Source organism: Protomyctophum bolini (assembly GCF_963924005.1).
Source record: "Protomyctophum bolini genome assembly, chromosome: 23".
Classification (NCBI taxonomy): domain Eukaryota; kingdom Metazoa; phylum Chordata; class Actinopteri; order Myctophiformes; family Myctophidae; genus Protomyctophum; species Protomyctophum bolini.
The window spans coordinates 22995554-23013211 of NC_137884.1; the positions used below are offsets into that span (position 1 = coordinate 22995554).

The following is a 17658-nucleotide window of genomic DNA, read 5'->3' on the forward strand; positions in this document are numbered from 1 at the left end:
ATGGAGAGTGACACGTCTATGGGAAAGCCTCCTAACTTCAGTCCAGAGTCTCCAACACCCAGCTGTGGGTCTATGGAGAGTGACACGTCTATGGGAAAGCCTCCTGACTTCAGTCCAGAGTCTCCAACACCCAGCTGTGGGTCTATGGAGAGTGACACGTCTATGGCAAAGCCTCCTGACTTCAGTCCAGAGTCTCCAACACCCAGCTGTGGGTCTATGGAGAGTGACACGTCTATGGGAAAGCCTCCTGACTTCAGACCAGAGTCTCCAACACCCAGCTGTGGGTCTATGGAGAGTGACACGTCTATGGGAAAGCCTCCTAACTTCAGACCAGAGTCTCCAACACCCAGCTGTGGGTCTATGGAGAGTGACACGTCTATGGGAAAGCCTCGTAACTTCAGTCCAGAGTCTCCAACACCCAGCTGTGGGTCTATGGAGAGTGACACGTCTATGGGAAAGCCTCCTGACTTCAGTAATGAACCTGGACCTCCAGACACAAAGTACGTGAATCCTCCTATACAATAAATATACGGTACACAACAATAAAACACAAATGCAAACATCTAACAGGTATTATTTTCTGGTCTTTTTTAATTAGTAATTTTCATGATGCACCTCCCCCCTCAGGGGTGGTTCTGATTATGATGGACAAATTAATAAATAAACTAATAAATTAAAGACTGAATTAATGAATAAATAAGTTCCTTCTATTCTAAAATCCTTCTATTAAAGTGCATAAAAAGTCATACATTAACCAAATGAAACCAGTCAGGTGACTAGCAGCAGGGCAAGGGGAATACTAACTTAAGGGAATGAAAAAATATTAAAAGATAATTTTAAAATTGCTGCCACCTCGTATAGGGGCTGTTTTAAAGGTGCTTTGAGAGGCACTTGTCTTTATCTCCTTTGGCAAAATATTCCATTGCACCGTTGCACTATATGGAATATAAGCTACTGTTATGCACTATTCGTTACTGTCTCTGTTTTTTATTTATTGCAATTTCTGTCTGTATGATTCCAGACGTGTTCACCACAGAGCAGAGTCTCCAACACCCAGCCTTCTGTCTATGAAGAGTGACAAGTCTAAAAATGATCCTCCACACTTCAGTAATGAACCTGGACCTTCCCACACAACGTATGTCAATCTGTCTGTCAGATATATGTCTCTCCTTATCTATACAGTATCTACTGTCTGTATGTAATGGTTATCATAATGTTTGATCACTTTTGAGGGGTGCTAGCCCCTCCTATGCCCAGCTTTGTGTCTTTGTGTGTACCCCATAGCGATGATTTGATTGGCTGAGCACGGAATGTGAGGATAAAAATCACACCGTGTGAACTGAGTGGTGCAAATCGCCTCCCCCCCCCCTCTCTCTCTCTCTCTCTCATTAGCAGGCAACAGTGCAGCACTAATATTATCTCTCTCTCTCTCTGTTTCTGGCACAACAGCGCCCCTACTGGTACGGTAGTCATAGTCATACTGGTGCTCATGAACCAACACATACATAGGCACACACATAGGTGAACACGGACATTGCTGTGTGGTTGCACCACTCAAAAACCACACCCGTGTGAAGTGAAGGGCGCTCGTATCCACCTACATCATCATCACCGTGCATAGCAACCGGAGCGCTTACAAAAATGGAAAATAGCGAGGCAATCCTATAGCGATATTAAACGCCTTAAGACGAGCTACTCTTCAAGAGCACCTCACGTAATCAATTAATTAAGACGAGTATATACATCCTCCGGATCAAATGTGTTATTGCAACAAACTATCCTTGAACAAAACTATGGTATATCTACCTATTTATGCAACAAACTATGTAATATAAACAAACTATTGAATAGCTATCTATTTATGCAACAAACTATGTAATAATATCTGCCTAAGTATGCAACACTGTATGTAATATCTATCCATCAATGTTAATGTTATTGTACTATGTTTTGTTTTTGTTGTTGCAATGTCAAGGAGACACAGAGCAGAGTCTCCAACACCCAGCCTTCTGTCTATGAAGAGTGACAAGTCTAAAAATGATCCTCCGCACTTCAGTAATGAACCTGGACCTCCAGACACAAAGTACGTGAATCCTCCTATAGAATATAAACAACAAGGTGATATCAGCCTTGTGTAAATCATTATAAAACAAGACCTACAGTATAGTCAAACTAGAAAAGTGCACTCCTCAGAGCGCAGATCCCCCGCCAGACAGGGTTGCCTCCCCGGGGCTGAAATGTTGTAGGACTAGTTAGCAAACTACTTTTGAAGAAAATGTGAAATTGTGGAATTATGAAAAAATAATCTTCCAAAGATGAAGGATTGACAATTTCCTATTGAAAGATCATGATCAGACACAGTAGACTGGCTTCCCTAATGTAACCCTGGTGACAATTCTATATATGAGCTGACTGTAGCTTGGTTTTGAGGGATTTGATTGCACCGTTGCACTATATGAAATACAAGCTATACTGTTATGCACTATTCGTTCCTGTCTCTGTTGTTTATTTATTGCTATTTCTGTCTGTATGATTCCAGACGTGTTCACCACAGAGCAGAGTCTCCAACACCCAGCCTTCTGTCTATGAAGAGTGACAAGTCTAAAAATGATCCTCCACACTTCAGTAATGAACCTGGACCTTCCCACACAACGTATGTCAATCTGTCTGTCAGATATATGTCTCTCCTTATCTATACAGTATCTACTGTATGTAATGGTTATCATAAAGTTTTATTACTTTTTAGGGTTAGTTTTTGAGGGCCTTTGTCCAGCTTTGTGTCTTTGTATTGGACAGCACTAATGATTTGATATATTAACAATAATAATATTAACGTATCTATTGTCTTCATCACCACAGAGAGACAGAATCAACACCTGGACAGAAGAAATCTGGTCAAACCACAAGTGGACACGGTAAGACTGTCAATAAAAAGTGTTCAAATATTGATGCTGCAAATCTAACTAAAACATGTGATCCAAAGTTAACACGTAGGAGGCCCAAGACATCTGTTGATCTGACCTCATCAAACCCTCTATATCTGATGTAAAGACATGCTATAGAAATCAGATTAGTTATGAATGAAGCTGAATATGTAACATGTATTGTTTCTCTTCTCATATCAGAGGATATGCTGGAGGATCTGCAGGAGGATTTAAAGGTCTATAAGGTCACTTTGGACGATCTTGATCGTGCGACATACATCATTGAAGTGCCCTCCCTCTCCAGCATCTACACAGACCTCCACCTATCAGCGGGAGAGAGTGAAGGGGTTAATTACCAAAATGAGGTGTGGCAGCTTGAGACCGCCTCCAACATGAAGTCCCTCCATGACGTCCTAATCAAGTGCCGTGCTGTCTTTAAGACCCTCGAGCTTCTCCCTGGCAGAATAGTTCTAACCAAGGGCATCGCTGGCATCGGAAAGACATTCTCTGTGCGCAAGTTTGCTCTGGACTGGGCAAGAGGTTTGGAGAATCAAGATGTCATTCTCCTGGTTCCCTTCTCATTCCGGGAGTTTAACCTGGTCAGAGATGAGCAGCACAGTCTTCTCTCACTGATCCATGTGTTCCATCCAACGTTAAAGAGGGTCAGAGCAGAGCATCTCGCTGTGTGGAAGGTTGGCTTCATCTTCGATGGTCTCGATGAAAGAAGGTTTCCATTTCACTTCGACAACAATGACATCCTCTCTGATGTCACGGTGACATCATCAGTGGGCGAGGTGTTGACAAACCTCATCAAGGGGAATCTGCTCCCCTCGGCTCTCCTCTGGATAACCACCAGACCTGCAGCAGCCAGTGAGATCCCTCCTGCATGTGTTGACATGGTGACCGAAATCCGAGGGTTCACAGACCCCCAGAAGGAGGTGTTCTTCAGGAAGATGTTCAGTGATAAGGACCTGGCCAGCAGAATCATCTCACACGTGAAGACATCAAAGAGCATCCACATCATGTGTCACATCCCAGTCTTCTGTTGGATGACCGCTACCGTCCTGGATCACCTGGTGAAGACAAACGAGACAGGACAGCTGCCCAAGAACATGACTGGGATGTATAGCTACTTCATTTGGATCCAGACGACAAAGAGGAAGAAGGAGAAGTATGATGAGGAGACTGACAGGGAAGTTCTTCTGATGTTGGCCATGCTGGCGTTTGAACATCTCGAGAAAGGTAGCGTCATGTTCTACCAAGAAGACCTGGAAGAGTGCGGTCTTGATGTGAAAGACGTCGCACTGTACTTAGGAGTGTGCACAGAGATCTTCAAAGAAGAGACTGTTCAATCCCAGAGAAAGGTCTACAGCTTTGTTCATCTGAGCATCCAGGAGTTCCTGGCTGCAGTCTACCTGTTCCACTGTTTCACACAGAAGAACATGGAGGTAATGAAGACATTCCTGGGAGTTGATGTGAGTTCCTTGGATGACTTCCTGCAGAGAGCCATGGAAAAAGCCCTGAAGAGTAAGAATGGCCACCTGGACCTCTTTGTCCGCTTCCTTCATGGCCTCTCACTGGAGTCCAACCAGAGTCTGTTAGGAGGCCTGCTGGGTGAGACAGAGAACAGTCCAGAGAGCATGCAGAGAGCCATCAACAACCTGAAGGAGATAAAAAATGAGGACGGAAGTCTCTCTCCTGACAGATTCATCAACATCTTCCACTGTCTGATGGAGATGAACGACTACTCAGTACATCAGGAGATCCAACAGTACCTGACCTCAGGGGACAGATCAAAGACACAACTGTCTCCATCCCAGTGTTCAGCTCTGGCCTTCATGCTCATCACGTCAGAGAAGGTTCTGGAGGAGTTTGACCTGGACAAATACAACACGTCAGGATGGGGGAATTTCTGTCTGATCCCAGCTGTGAGGAACCACAGAAAGGCTCGGTTAGTAGTCATGTGAAAAGAATCAATGTACCGTCACACTGAACAGTAACAGTACAAATCATGGTTAACTTAAAATATCCAATATTAATCAGGTCTCAAATAGTGATGTGTGTGTGTGTGTGTGTGTGTGTGTGTGTGTGTGCACGTGTAAATTAGGCATGTAACGGTATGTAATTTTACATTACGGTATGGTATGTAGAACAATACCGTTGTATTGTTCCAAATGTAACTGAATTGAGTAAAATATTAAGTTATTATTATGAGTTTAAAAAGTATATATAGTACATTTATCAGAGGGTGTGTAAACTGTTCTACCATGGGTGGAATGCACTGTGATGTGAAGATGTCTTGTAGATCTGTCCTTTTGGACAACACTGTCGTACTACAGAGAATAATGTTCATTATTATATGAAGATAGCTTGTACACTCGTTCTATTGAACAAGACACCATTGCATGTTTACACTAGCCTGGGGTCCACCTATGCTATCTATGGCATAGGCAGCGCCCGGCCGGATCCGCCGGGAGAATCTAGACACAGCTGCGCGACATGAGACTGATTAATTAGAGCGAGAGAGAGGAGTGTGTGTGTGTACATGTGTGCGTCAATTTAACAAAGACGCAGACAATCCGAAATCAGCAGAGAGTGATCGACGTTTGCGCTACTCTATGCCGAATTGAAGTGGACTCAGACCCAGACTTTTTTTTCCTCCTCCCTGGAAATAAAAACGTCTGGGTTTCCGAGGCTATGTTTACACTAGATGGCATGCATCATTATCTTAGTTAATCATGTTTACACTAGATGGCATGCATCATTATCTTAGTTAATCATGTTTACACTAGATGGCATGCATCATTATCTTAGTTAATCATGTTTGTTTACACTAGATGGCATGCATCATTATCTTAGTTAATCATGTTTACACTAGATGGCATGCATCATTATCTTAGTTAATCATGTTTACACTAGATGGCATGCATCATTATCTTAGTTAATCTTACTGTGCCGTTAAAAAGTCGTGCATGGTTAATATGGCATCTGCATGGAATCACAGATATTAATGATGTAATCTCTCTGATTGTCTGTAATGTTAGTCAGATAATGTTAATTTCTTTTGCCAGGGACTCGCTTTGCGAGTGGTGCTATGGTCACACACACATTTGCATAATATGCTCATATTTAAAATTAAGGTAATACAGAAATCTCACTGTATCTCAATACCGTTGCTGTTCATACCGTGATACAGTATACCGTTACATGCCTTGTGCAAATAAAGGCTATAGTTCTATTAAAGCGTGTAAAATAGAGTCTAAAAGACATACTGTAGGTACATTAACTGGGACAAAGTACTTAGCCACACTTTAATTTTGTCTCCAGCAATCTTACTAGTGGGGCTTAAAAGGTTGTACAAATGACCTAATGGTGTTGTACTATGAGACAATGAATTTGGTCACATCTAGGTGGCATCTGTCCTCTGGGGAACAAATGCATACATATGTTTGTGAAATTACACTGTCTGTATGAGAAGAACAAAGTAAAAAATCATAGATCCATGCGAGTTACACACCGTAGGATTTAATACAGATTATCTGTCTTTGTCTTTTTATGTGCCGATTCCCTGTTCTTATATGATCTGTCAATATCTGACCAACTAGATTGTAAATTTACATTACACTTTAGTTCATTTCCTTGAACAGGAACTTGATCTAATCTGTGTTGATAACCACTGATTATACATCATAATCTACATTTACAGACTTGTTGGCTCTAAACTCCAAAAGCCAGAATATGAGATTGTGGCTTCAGCTCTCAGCTCGATGCCTTCACATCTAAAAGGATTGGACATCAGTTATAATGACATAACGGATGAATCCATGGACGTGCTCACTGCTGGATTGAAGAGTCCAAATTGTGAACTGGAGATACTGAGGTCAGATTATTCTTTTGATTAGTTCTGTTTTATCATGTTGTTTGATAGTAGAGTCTAGAGTGTGAATTACGTTGACACCATGGTATCCTATACTGATTAGAATAATCAGAGTTTGTGTGGTCTAGTTTGCACTCTCGCATCACAATATGCTACGGTACAACGACACTATGTGATCACAGTGGCTGCTATGGAATGATCATTGTCAATGCTACGGTACAGTAACTACAATATGTGATCCCTCATGGCTGTTTGGGAAATATGGAATGGTCATATCTGTCTGTCTGTCTGTCATCTTCCTGTTTCATGTAGGTTATCTTCCTGTTGGAGGAAGATGATTTACTTCACATTATTCCCGCCTGCAACTCTTGGGGTCTTTACTCCAAAACTCTCATATTCAATCCAAATATTTGTGTAATTACAGACTTGCTGGCTGTAGTATGACACAGACAGGATTTGAAGTTCTGCTCTCAGCTCTCAGCTCTAATCTTCTCCATCTGAAAGAATTGGACCTCAGTTTCATCTGGATGCAGGAATCACAACTGCTCCAGCTCTGCGCGATACTGAAGAGTCCACAGTGTAGACTGCAGATCCTGAGGTAAAGAATGTGTGTTCTCTCTGTGTGGATCTCTACTTGAACATCAACATCAGTTTGTTAAATATGTATTTCTCTGCAGGTTGTCAGGAGTCACAGAGGAAGGCTGTTCTTCCCTGGCTTCAGCTCTGACATCCAACCCATCCTCCCAGCTCAAACAGCTGGACTTGAACTTCAGCCACTTAGGAGACTCTGGTCAGAAAACACTGTCTGCTGCAGCGGAGACTGTCAAGTGAGTAGACTGTAGACCAATTATTCCCCCAAAACGCTGTCTCCGTGTGACAAAATGGGCAGATCGGCTAAATACTTGCCCGAGTAACGCAGAATAGGTCCTCGTCTGGACAGCACCTGAATCACAGTACCAATGTGCGTGATTCAGGTGTGTGTGTGTTTAGTAGCCTAAATAGTTGGTGCCGGTAAAACAGACCCATATGAGACATTAAAACAGCGGAGGATTTAACTTGATGCATTGTTGTTCTACTTCCTACAGTGTGAGTCATGAAGGAGAACACTGGACTAAACCTCAACTCCTTACAAGACGTGAGTCTGTCTGTCTGTCTGTCTGTCTGTCTGTCTGTCTGTCTGTCTGTCTGCCTGCCTATGAGTCACCATATAAAAGGACAGGTGTGTTCGCATAAGTCTGAGTAGACGATAAAATGAACAAAGCTTTTTTTTTTTAAGTGGAATACCGGTATCCCTTTAAGGTTCCAATGTTGGAGCTCTGGCTCATGGACTAAGAACCAAAAAGAACTGAACCGGTTCCCTATTAGAACAATCCGGTGGAAAAGGGGGGCCGAGTGTGTGTGTGTGTGTGTGTGTCGCTCAGTGCATGCCATAATGTTCTTAATGTTTACCGTGATGTTTTCTCATCAGATTTCCAGTGCCTCACGCTGGACATAAACACAGCCTACAGAGGATTCTCTCTGTCTGAGAACAACAGGAAGCTGACGCGGGCGGAGCGGCCTCATTCATATCCCGACCATCCGGACCGGTTCGACAGCGTGGCTCAGGTTCTGTGTGCAGAGAGTGTGGCCGGACGCTGGTACGGTGAGGTGGAGTGGAGCGGGCGGGCTCGCATAGCGCTGACCCTCGGTGTCATCGGTAGGAAAGGAAAGGGCCAGGACAGTCTGCTGGGATGGAACGAGGTGTCCTGGAGTCTTTTCTGTAGCGACGGCGGCCACGGCGACGCGTACTCTGTCGTACACGACAGTAAGGTCACGAACCTTCCTATCCGTCCCTCTGGCTCCAACCGAGTAGCGGTGTTTCTGGACCGTCCCGCGGGGACTCTGTCCTTCTGCAGAGTGTTAGAGGACACTCTGACTCACCTGTACACCTTCCAGAACACGTTCACTGAACCGCTCTACGCCGGCTTTGGGATTTACCCCGAGTCCTCTGTGTCTCTGTGTGAGGACACGCGGGCTGTGAGGACAGACAGACAGACTGTGAGGACAGACAGACAGGCTGTGAGCACTGGCAGTGTGTTGAAAGACGAACAGTGTGTTGTATCATAATTTAAGGTGTGGTGGTGGTGGGGGGGGGGTGTTTACAGAATCAATATGGTTTGGGTCCTTTTTAATACCTCAAAGAAAGAGGCAAATTGTGAAAAATGCCGATCTACAAGCTCACAATGCCATATTGCAACAATATAACATATGGAATGTGTGGAAGCGAGTCAAACTAAATGTAATGCCTCAACTCAATTCCAAGTGTCTGTCAGGATGGATAGAACATTTAAACATCAATATTGGGATAGTTTAATTGATAATGGAAAAGTGAACATTAACTCCAATGAAGGGTTTTGAAAATCATTGTATTTTACCTTATAAAATGTAATTTCACATTTATGTTGAACCTTTCATGTATGTTTACTCATATCTTCAATAAAATGTAACCAGTGCTGTTGTATTTACATTGTGCCAAAGTTACATTAATTAATACAATACTATTGTAAAAATACAATTTTGGACGTACAGTAAATTTGTGCAGTAAGGGTCAGTCACTTTCTTTACTGCACACACACGCGCGTGCGCGCACGTCACACACGCGCGTGCGCGCACGTCACACACACACACACACACACACACACACACACACACACACACACACACACACACACACACACACACACACACACACACACACACACACACACACACACACACACACACACACACACACACACACACACACACACACACACACACACACACACACACACACTCACTCACTCCACTTCATCAGTGCCCATACCCGAGGTGGGGTTGCCTTTCTGCCACCCATGCCTTTCTGTGTGGCGTTTGCATGTTCTCCCCGTGTCCCCTAGGGTAGGCACCCTCACAAAAACATGCAGTAATCCTGGTCTCTAAACTAGCGGTACCTCCCCCTGGTGTTCCTTCCACACGCTACATCCAACGGGGTAAACTCCCACATGTCAGGTGAAAAGAAGCGGCTTGGACTCCTCATGCATTGAAGGAAGCATCATGTCAGTCCGTTGCTCTCCCCAGGTTGGCGGAGGGAGTGTAGAGCCCAGGATTACATTAGATAATTGACACTAGGTGCAAATGGGTTACAAAATTGTGCGATAAAAAAAAATAGAAAAATAATATTGTTAATTGCAATTATTTGTGATATTTAATGAATCGTCAACTTAAATGTGTAATCGTCTAACACTCTCCCAGTTATTTCGGCTTGCAAGTGTGCAATTTTTTTGCATTCTAAAAAAATAAGAAAGACAAAACATTTGTTTTGTGACATCTAACATAGGGAGGCACATGGGAAAGCCCTGTTTCTGTACATCTCGTACAGTTTCTCCCCCAGTGAGATCAGCCTGAGAGTCATATGGTTTTCTGTAACTCAGTGTACCTGCCAAAACACGGGACTGGGTAACTACCCGTCATTGGGGAGTGTTAAAGTAAAAAAAACACTTTGTTTGAAATAGACGCTCATGCTTTCCAAGTTGTGTCGGGGGGGGGGTACTACCTGTCATTGGGGAGTACTGTTGGCTGATGAATGAATATCAACATCCTAATACTGGGGGGTCAAATTATGACAGGCAATTCCTGCTGTCAAAATGTGACACCCCCCCCCCCCCCCCAGTCAAAAAACACTTTGTTTGAAATAGACACTCATGCTTTCCAAGGTGTGTCTGGGGCAGTAACTACCTGTCAGTGGGGAGTGTTGGCTGGGAGGAGGAGTAGGACTAAGGCCCTATACGTCCTCTCTGGGGTAATAAGCTTATCATGTAAATCATGACATGTAATAGCCCAGGCGGTGGCGTAACCATCTGGGCACCCGACTGGTAATCCAGTCGCAGTGTGCCGCGGGTTCGACTCCCGAGCCCGACACGGCCTTTACTGCATGTCATCCCCCCATCTCTCTCCCTTTTCCAGTCAGCCTACTGTCTGTCCCTTCAAAAACCAATAAAAGGCGTAAGCCGCAAAAATATCTTAAAAAAATTCAACAAAAACATAAAAATCATACTATAATTCTAACAATGTCTGTCTGAGTGTGTGTGTGTGTGTGTCAGAAACACTGCCGTAGCTCCTTACTGCCTGCACCAATCACTCCCAGGCATTGACCATATGAATATGGAGGGCGTAACGAAGCCCTTTTTTCGATTTCACACATTAATGATTATTAATGAATTTATTAGTCAATTACAAACGCACCCTGGCGCAGTACCCCGGCCACAAGGGGGGGCAAATATCTCACAACGGGTAAGGGCTAGTAAACATAATTCTCCATTCATTGTCAATGGCATTTAATGTTTGTGTTAGGACAAACATCTACACTAAAGCTGAATATCGAAGGGGCTAGTGCCCCTCAAAAAATAATCTTCACACTCCACGCAGAGTTTTACAAACTTCTAAGTTCTTCGCTTTAAGGGTTTGTGTGGAAAATGAAAGCATATCCCTTCTAGCAGGTATTGGAAATATGAGTCAATATCAAAGAAACCACTAGATGGTGGTATAAGGCTTTGAATTAAACACATTGTATTCTTCAGGCTTGTTTATGTTTTAACTACAGGATTGTGTGGTCAAGTGATAACTGCATGATTAAACATGAAAACATCATGGAAAGCCGTCCTGAGGTGCACAGTATGTTACACCTTTGTTTCAAAGTCTGTCTCTTTTTGATTTGATTTCAATTTTCGTGTCTACAGCATTTTGCGTCGTCATTGTGAAAGTCTGATTTACAGTACTTTGTTGCTTTTAATGTTTTCATCACGTTCACCTGTTCATGTCCTTTTTGTAAACTTGAAAATATCAATAAACAGACTGTTGGGATTTGTTTTTGTTGTCTTTGATGCCGAATTAGATGTCCAGTCATAACCACCACGACCCACGCCTATCTCAAAGAAGCACTTATACTTGCGTATAAACAACGTCTAAATCACTATGGCATGTTCAAGAGGCTATACAGCCTAACTGCAGGGCGTATCACACATTATGGTCAAAACATATTGTTCTGCCTGCTGAGCAAAACATACAGGAATGACAAAATAGTGCAAATAGTTGACAATTGCCGATAATGTTTACAGATAAAGCTTATGTCTGGGTAATATTATGAATAGTGAGTGATGTTTCATATTGAACTCTTTGGGCAGTGGCCTGCACAGCTGGTGTGGTTGAGTTTTATAGTTGGAAGAATGCCTGTAGCTATTTTACTGTTTGTTTGCACATATGCTTTCCATTTAGATGTGTCTAGGGTCTGATAGAATTCCAATTGATGGATATGTTGTTAGACTATTCACGCGCACGCACGCACGCATGCACGCTGGACTAATTATGATTCATAAATTATGTCACAGCCGTTATCTCTGGTGATACTGACATAATTCTGACCATATCATACTGACATGATACTGACATGATACTGACCATGATACTGACAATGATACTGACCATGATACTGACATGATACTGACCATGGTACTGACCATGATACTGACATGATACTGACCATGATACTGACAATGATACTGACCATGATACTGACAATGATACTGACCATGATACTGACAATGATACTGACCATGATACTGACATAATTCTGACCATATCATACTGACATAATACTGGCCATGATACTGACCATGATACTGACAATGATACTGACCATGATACTGACAATGATACTGACCATGATACTGACATGATACTGACCATGATACTGACAATGATACTGACCATAATACTGACATGATACTGACCATGATACTGACCATGATACTGACATGATACTGACCATGATACTGACATGATACTGGCCATGATACTGACCATAATACTGACATGATACTGACCATGATACTGACCATGATACTGGCCATGATACTGACCATAATACTGACATGATACTGACCATGATACTGACCATGATACTGACCATGATACTGACCATAATACTGACATGATACTGACCATGATACTGACCATGATACTGACATGATACTGACCATGATACTGACCATGATACTGGCCATGATACTGACCATAATACTGACATGATACTGACCATGATACTGACCATGATACTGGCCATGATACTGACCATAATACTGACATGATACTGACCATGATACTGACCATGATACTGACATGATACTGACCATGATACTGACCATGATACTGACCATGATACTGACCATGATACTGACAATGATACTGACATACATGATACAGAAACAAACAATGTATAAACAACCACAAGCATTGCAGTACAATATAATAATGAATACAACAGGGCCTGAATATAAACATGATTAATGCTGGCCTGTCTAAATACAGTCTTTTGTATTTGTAATGATGGTTCCAAAGCTGCAGCAGCGCAGCAGGAAGCGCACCGCACCGGAGGACACATTAATGGAGGTTCCTGTCTCAGAGTTATTGTGAATAACCCATTCTGACCTGAGATCAGATTCTAAAAATGTCTTCTACATCCTGACAGTTTTCCATTCTGACCTGAGATCAGATTCTAAAAATGTCTTCTACATCCTGACAGTTTTCCATTCTGACCCGAGATCAGATTCTAAAAATGTCTTCTACATCCTGACAGTTTTCTGAAAAAGCTATGTTTCTATGTCAGTCGTTCTTCGATTAAAGAAAATAAATAGCATACCTACAAGCTCGTAGCGTGCCACTCGGTGGCGCGCTATGAGCTTGTAGATCTGCTATTTTTTCAATAGCTAAAGCATAACATAGTGCTAACACGAAAAAGGGGTTCCCGCCCCAAAATGGGATAATGGGAGTTCCTCCGAGTCTCCGAATCATTGTGAATAATGGGAGAACCGCAGAGGGGCAATTCCTAGACCCGATATTCGCCTCGCCCTACTACTAAGCAGGAAGAAGTAATAGGGGGCCCGCAGCAAACAGTGTTGTTTTTGTTGACTAAAACTAAGACGAAAAAATGTCCGTCGACTACCTTTTTTCACTGACGAAAACTAAATGGAAACTAAAGGAAAACGAATCTATTATAACTAAAACTAAGACTAAATATATTGACAATTTCATCAACAGATATAAACTAGACTAACATGTTAGGACTATAGCCCGAGTCATTTTACACTTGGTTGTATGCTGAAAATAAATGTAAATGGTAAATGGTGCATTTATATAGCACCTTTATCCAAGGCGCTTTACATAGATAGTGCATTACATTCACCCATTCACACAAACATTCATACACCGATGGCGGCGGAAACCAAACCATGCAAGGCACCAACCTGCACATCAGGAGCAATTAGGGGTTCAGTCAGTGTCTTGCTCAAGGACACTTCGACACTTGACTCTGGGGGAGCCCATCCGGAAACTCTACCCCCGAGTCACTGCCGTCCCATTTAGTGTATTTTATAGTGTATTTACTGTATATAGTGTCTCAGAGCCTCAGCCTGATGTCCTCAACAAGTCTAATATCTCCCCCGGTCCAAGACAGCGCCTTTGGTCCCTTTGGTCTAGTGGTTAAGATATTGGACTTTCATGTGGGAGACCTGAGCTCGAACCCTGGGCGTTACATGTGCATGGGGCTCATGAGAACTCGGGGAACCCTAATGACAGTTTGTGAACTATTGTAAACATGTCACTGCCCACTATATATATATATATATATATATATATATAAAAAATAAAACTCCTATATTGACTTAACATCAGTTTTTAAGAGTCTGTACTGTACAAGTGGTCCTGGGAAGTGGAGCAGGGCCTCTTTCGGGTCACTGTCTACTGTAAGCTGTAAAACGCATGCAGCGACCGCTGCCTTCATGACCAATAAAGAGCTAACGTTTTAAGTGTACATGCAAGCATGGGAACCGAGGGGCCCTCTCCTCAGCTCTTGACCCCGATACATGGTTCTATGGGTGCCCACCCGAGAAGGTCCGATGTATCCTCCGATGTCTCCTTTCTGTATTGCACCGGATGGGGAGTTTGATAGTGAAGACTTTGATCGTGTTGATTATTAAACACGTCACCCGTTTGGACCACGCGACCGGAACAGATTTGACTGAGAGCCTCTGCCATCGCGCATACTAGAGCCATAGGAGGCCTTAAGTATGTTTCACCAGTTTCAATTGAAACGGGCCTCCACCCTCTCAGGGGGGCCTCAACAAAATAATTATATATGTCATAGGTATATGGGGGCCTCATATTTGGTCTTGAAACGGGCCCCAGATTCCTAAGGCCGCCCCTGACTAGAGCATGTCTGAAATAAGTGTCAAAGCTGAAATCGATATGTAAATATGAAATAAATGCTTAAACATGTAGCTAGGTGTAATGTTGGAGAGAAGTGAACCTTTCAAGCCTGTTTTCTCAACTCGCTCTCTTCTGCAAGACATTACTCTATTTAAGCCATATCTCCAAAACTGGTGGGTCAAACTGAACAACCAATATGTCAATTTGAAGCTATGATTCCCTGCTTTCATGATGACCTGATGAAGATCAAACAGATCGAAACATTGTCAGTATTTAAATAAAGAACGTCTTGCTATTACCTGTGGTGTGCGGGCTCCATCCAATCTCCCTGCTTTCATGATGACATTCAAATAAATAAATAAATAAATCCAATGTCGCTCAGTAAAATGTGGTCACAAATATAACTCTAATAACACTTCTCAGGGCTTCTTGAGGCACAATGCATTGTCTATGGGGAGTCACGGCAGCCTCCATGTCGCTCTGTTCTCCGTTATTGTTGTTCATCAGGACCGTTGAGAATATTTTTCGAAACTATGACAAGCGATGGCACTAATTTAAGGCGGTCTTTCATGAAATGGAGATATGTTAATGACCGGGTATAGCCTCGGAAACCCAGACGTTTTTATTTCCAGGGAGAGAAAAAAAAAGTCTATATGACCGAGTCCACTTCAATTCGGCATAATAGAGTATAGCGCAAATGTCGATCACTCTCTGCTGCTTTCTGATCGTCTGCACTTTTGTTAAATTGACGCACACACGTACACCCGATAGCATGACATCCAGTCTAATATCATGCTCTGGATATAATATTGTTACTAGGGATATCCTAGTCGGCCCCGGTCGGCACCGGTTTCCGATCACGTGATCGGATCGGGACAACCCTACTAGGAGTGCTTGTACTCCAGAGTTCCCTAGCCTACGCCACCACTCAGAGCTTCAGTTTCGTTACATTGCGATTGAAGCCACCAAAGGCCAGTACCGGTCTACCAAACCTAGACTAGTGAATTGAAGCCACCAAAGGCCAGTACCGGTCTACCAAACCTAGACTTGTGAATTGAAGCCACCAAAGGCCAGTACCGGTCTACCAAACATTTCTGAGACTAGTGAATTTTCATCGTCAAGACGGTTCTATTCACTCACGTTCTATGCTCCATGTGGACCCATACTGAGATGGAATGGAGAATGTCTGTTTCTGTTCTCACGTCCCAGGAATATAGATAATGTTTTACTGTAAAGCCCATAACTATATGAAATGCTTGGAACGAGAGAATAACCATTTAAGGACTAAAGCTCTTTGAAAGATGAATGGGCGTCTGACAGACAACATATACTATCCAAGGGGTGTACTTGTTCAGACTTCAGACATGACAAGAGATTAGTGGTGGTTACACTTAAGTAAAAGTATCAATACGGCAATGTACAAATACACTCGTTACATTTTTAAACATGATAAATGGGACATGCTGCATTATAATTAGTACCTTACTTTTGGTACTTTTAAGTACATTTTGATACCAATATGTTTTACTTTACTTTTACTCGAGTATATTTGTAATTTCCGGACATTTACTTTTAACAATGCTAAACGTAAGGATTGGTGTTAATCAGTCTGTGACTGCCATTGCCTTGTACTCTGCTGCAGGATTGCACCGACACGGATTACATCAATCCTGAGTCTGATGTAGGGTTAGAAAAATAAAAGTAGACATGTTGCACATCTTAATTGTACACATGGATTGCCTTTTGTACGATGAGTTACTGTAGATTCTAGATAGCACTTTATGTAGACTTATATAGTATTTTAGACAGAGTTATGGCTTGTCATACGTAGACAGCACTAGACATCAGTGCATTTTATGTAGTCTTAGAACTTTATAGTACACATGTATATTGTATAATATGTAATATAGTGTATATAGCTGACATATATATACTCCACTGTTACGTTCTTAGTTTATACATGATTCATGATAACTATACTTTTTATATATGTGATGTATGCCATGCTTTTGTTTTTGCTTAAATGTAAGTCGCTCTGGATCAAGAGCGTCTGCTAAATGCCTAAATTGTAAATTGTAAATGACGATGAGTTACTGTAGATTCTGAGGGGAGTGGAAGAATGATGGGGAGTGGAAATACTACACAAAAGGGGCCACAGCAGAGCAGCTCGCTCCCATGGAGACAGATGACAGATTGTGTAAGTCTGCTTGGCTGGGAAAACTCTTTATTATAAAAATCCTGTCTTGAATTTTCCCGCAAGAAACTCTTTAATCACACCCAGTGAAAATGTGCAAATATGCTGTCAATCAAAATGAGACAGACATAAACCTCATCCCGGAGAGGTTTAAATATAACAAATCCAGTTTTGACTTAAAAAATATATATATTTGAGAATGCAATTTAGTGGTGGAAATTAAACGGAAATTGAACCAGGATGAAATGTGAACTAGATTTGAACTAGGTTTAAAATTTGGTGCAACAGGATTTAGATAAACCATGATTTAATCCAATTTAAAATTTTAAACTATGTTGGTGCAACCGACCATAAGTGTCCTTATAATGCCTGGATTTAACTTC

At 42.3% G+C, this 17658-nt stretch overlaps 1 protein-coding gene across 1 annotated transcript; it reads left to right on the forward strand.

Moving 5' to 3' along the window:
• Nucleotides 1–72: 72 nt before the first annotated feature.
• Nucleotides 73–8931, forward strand: LOC308310988 (NACHT, LRR and PYD domains-containing protein 3-like; the record flags this gene model as incomplete). The annotated part of the gene is made up of 11 exons (XM_080757481.1): nucleotides 73–500; nucleotides 1022–1135; nucleotides 1976–2083; nucleotides 2540–2653; nucleotides 2860–2915; nucleotides 3126–4875; nucleotides 6631–6804; nucleotides 7226–7399; nucleotides 7479–7628; nucleotides 7887–7936; nucleotides 8270–8931. 11 exons carry the CDS (start codon nucleotides 73–75, stop codon nucleotides 8905–8907), a joined length of 3756 nt encoding a protein of 1251 aa, XP_080613607.1. The 3' UTR covers nucleotides 8908–8931.
• Nucleotides 8932–17658: the final 8727 nt, after the last annotated feature.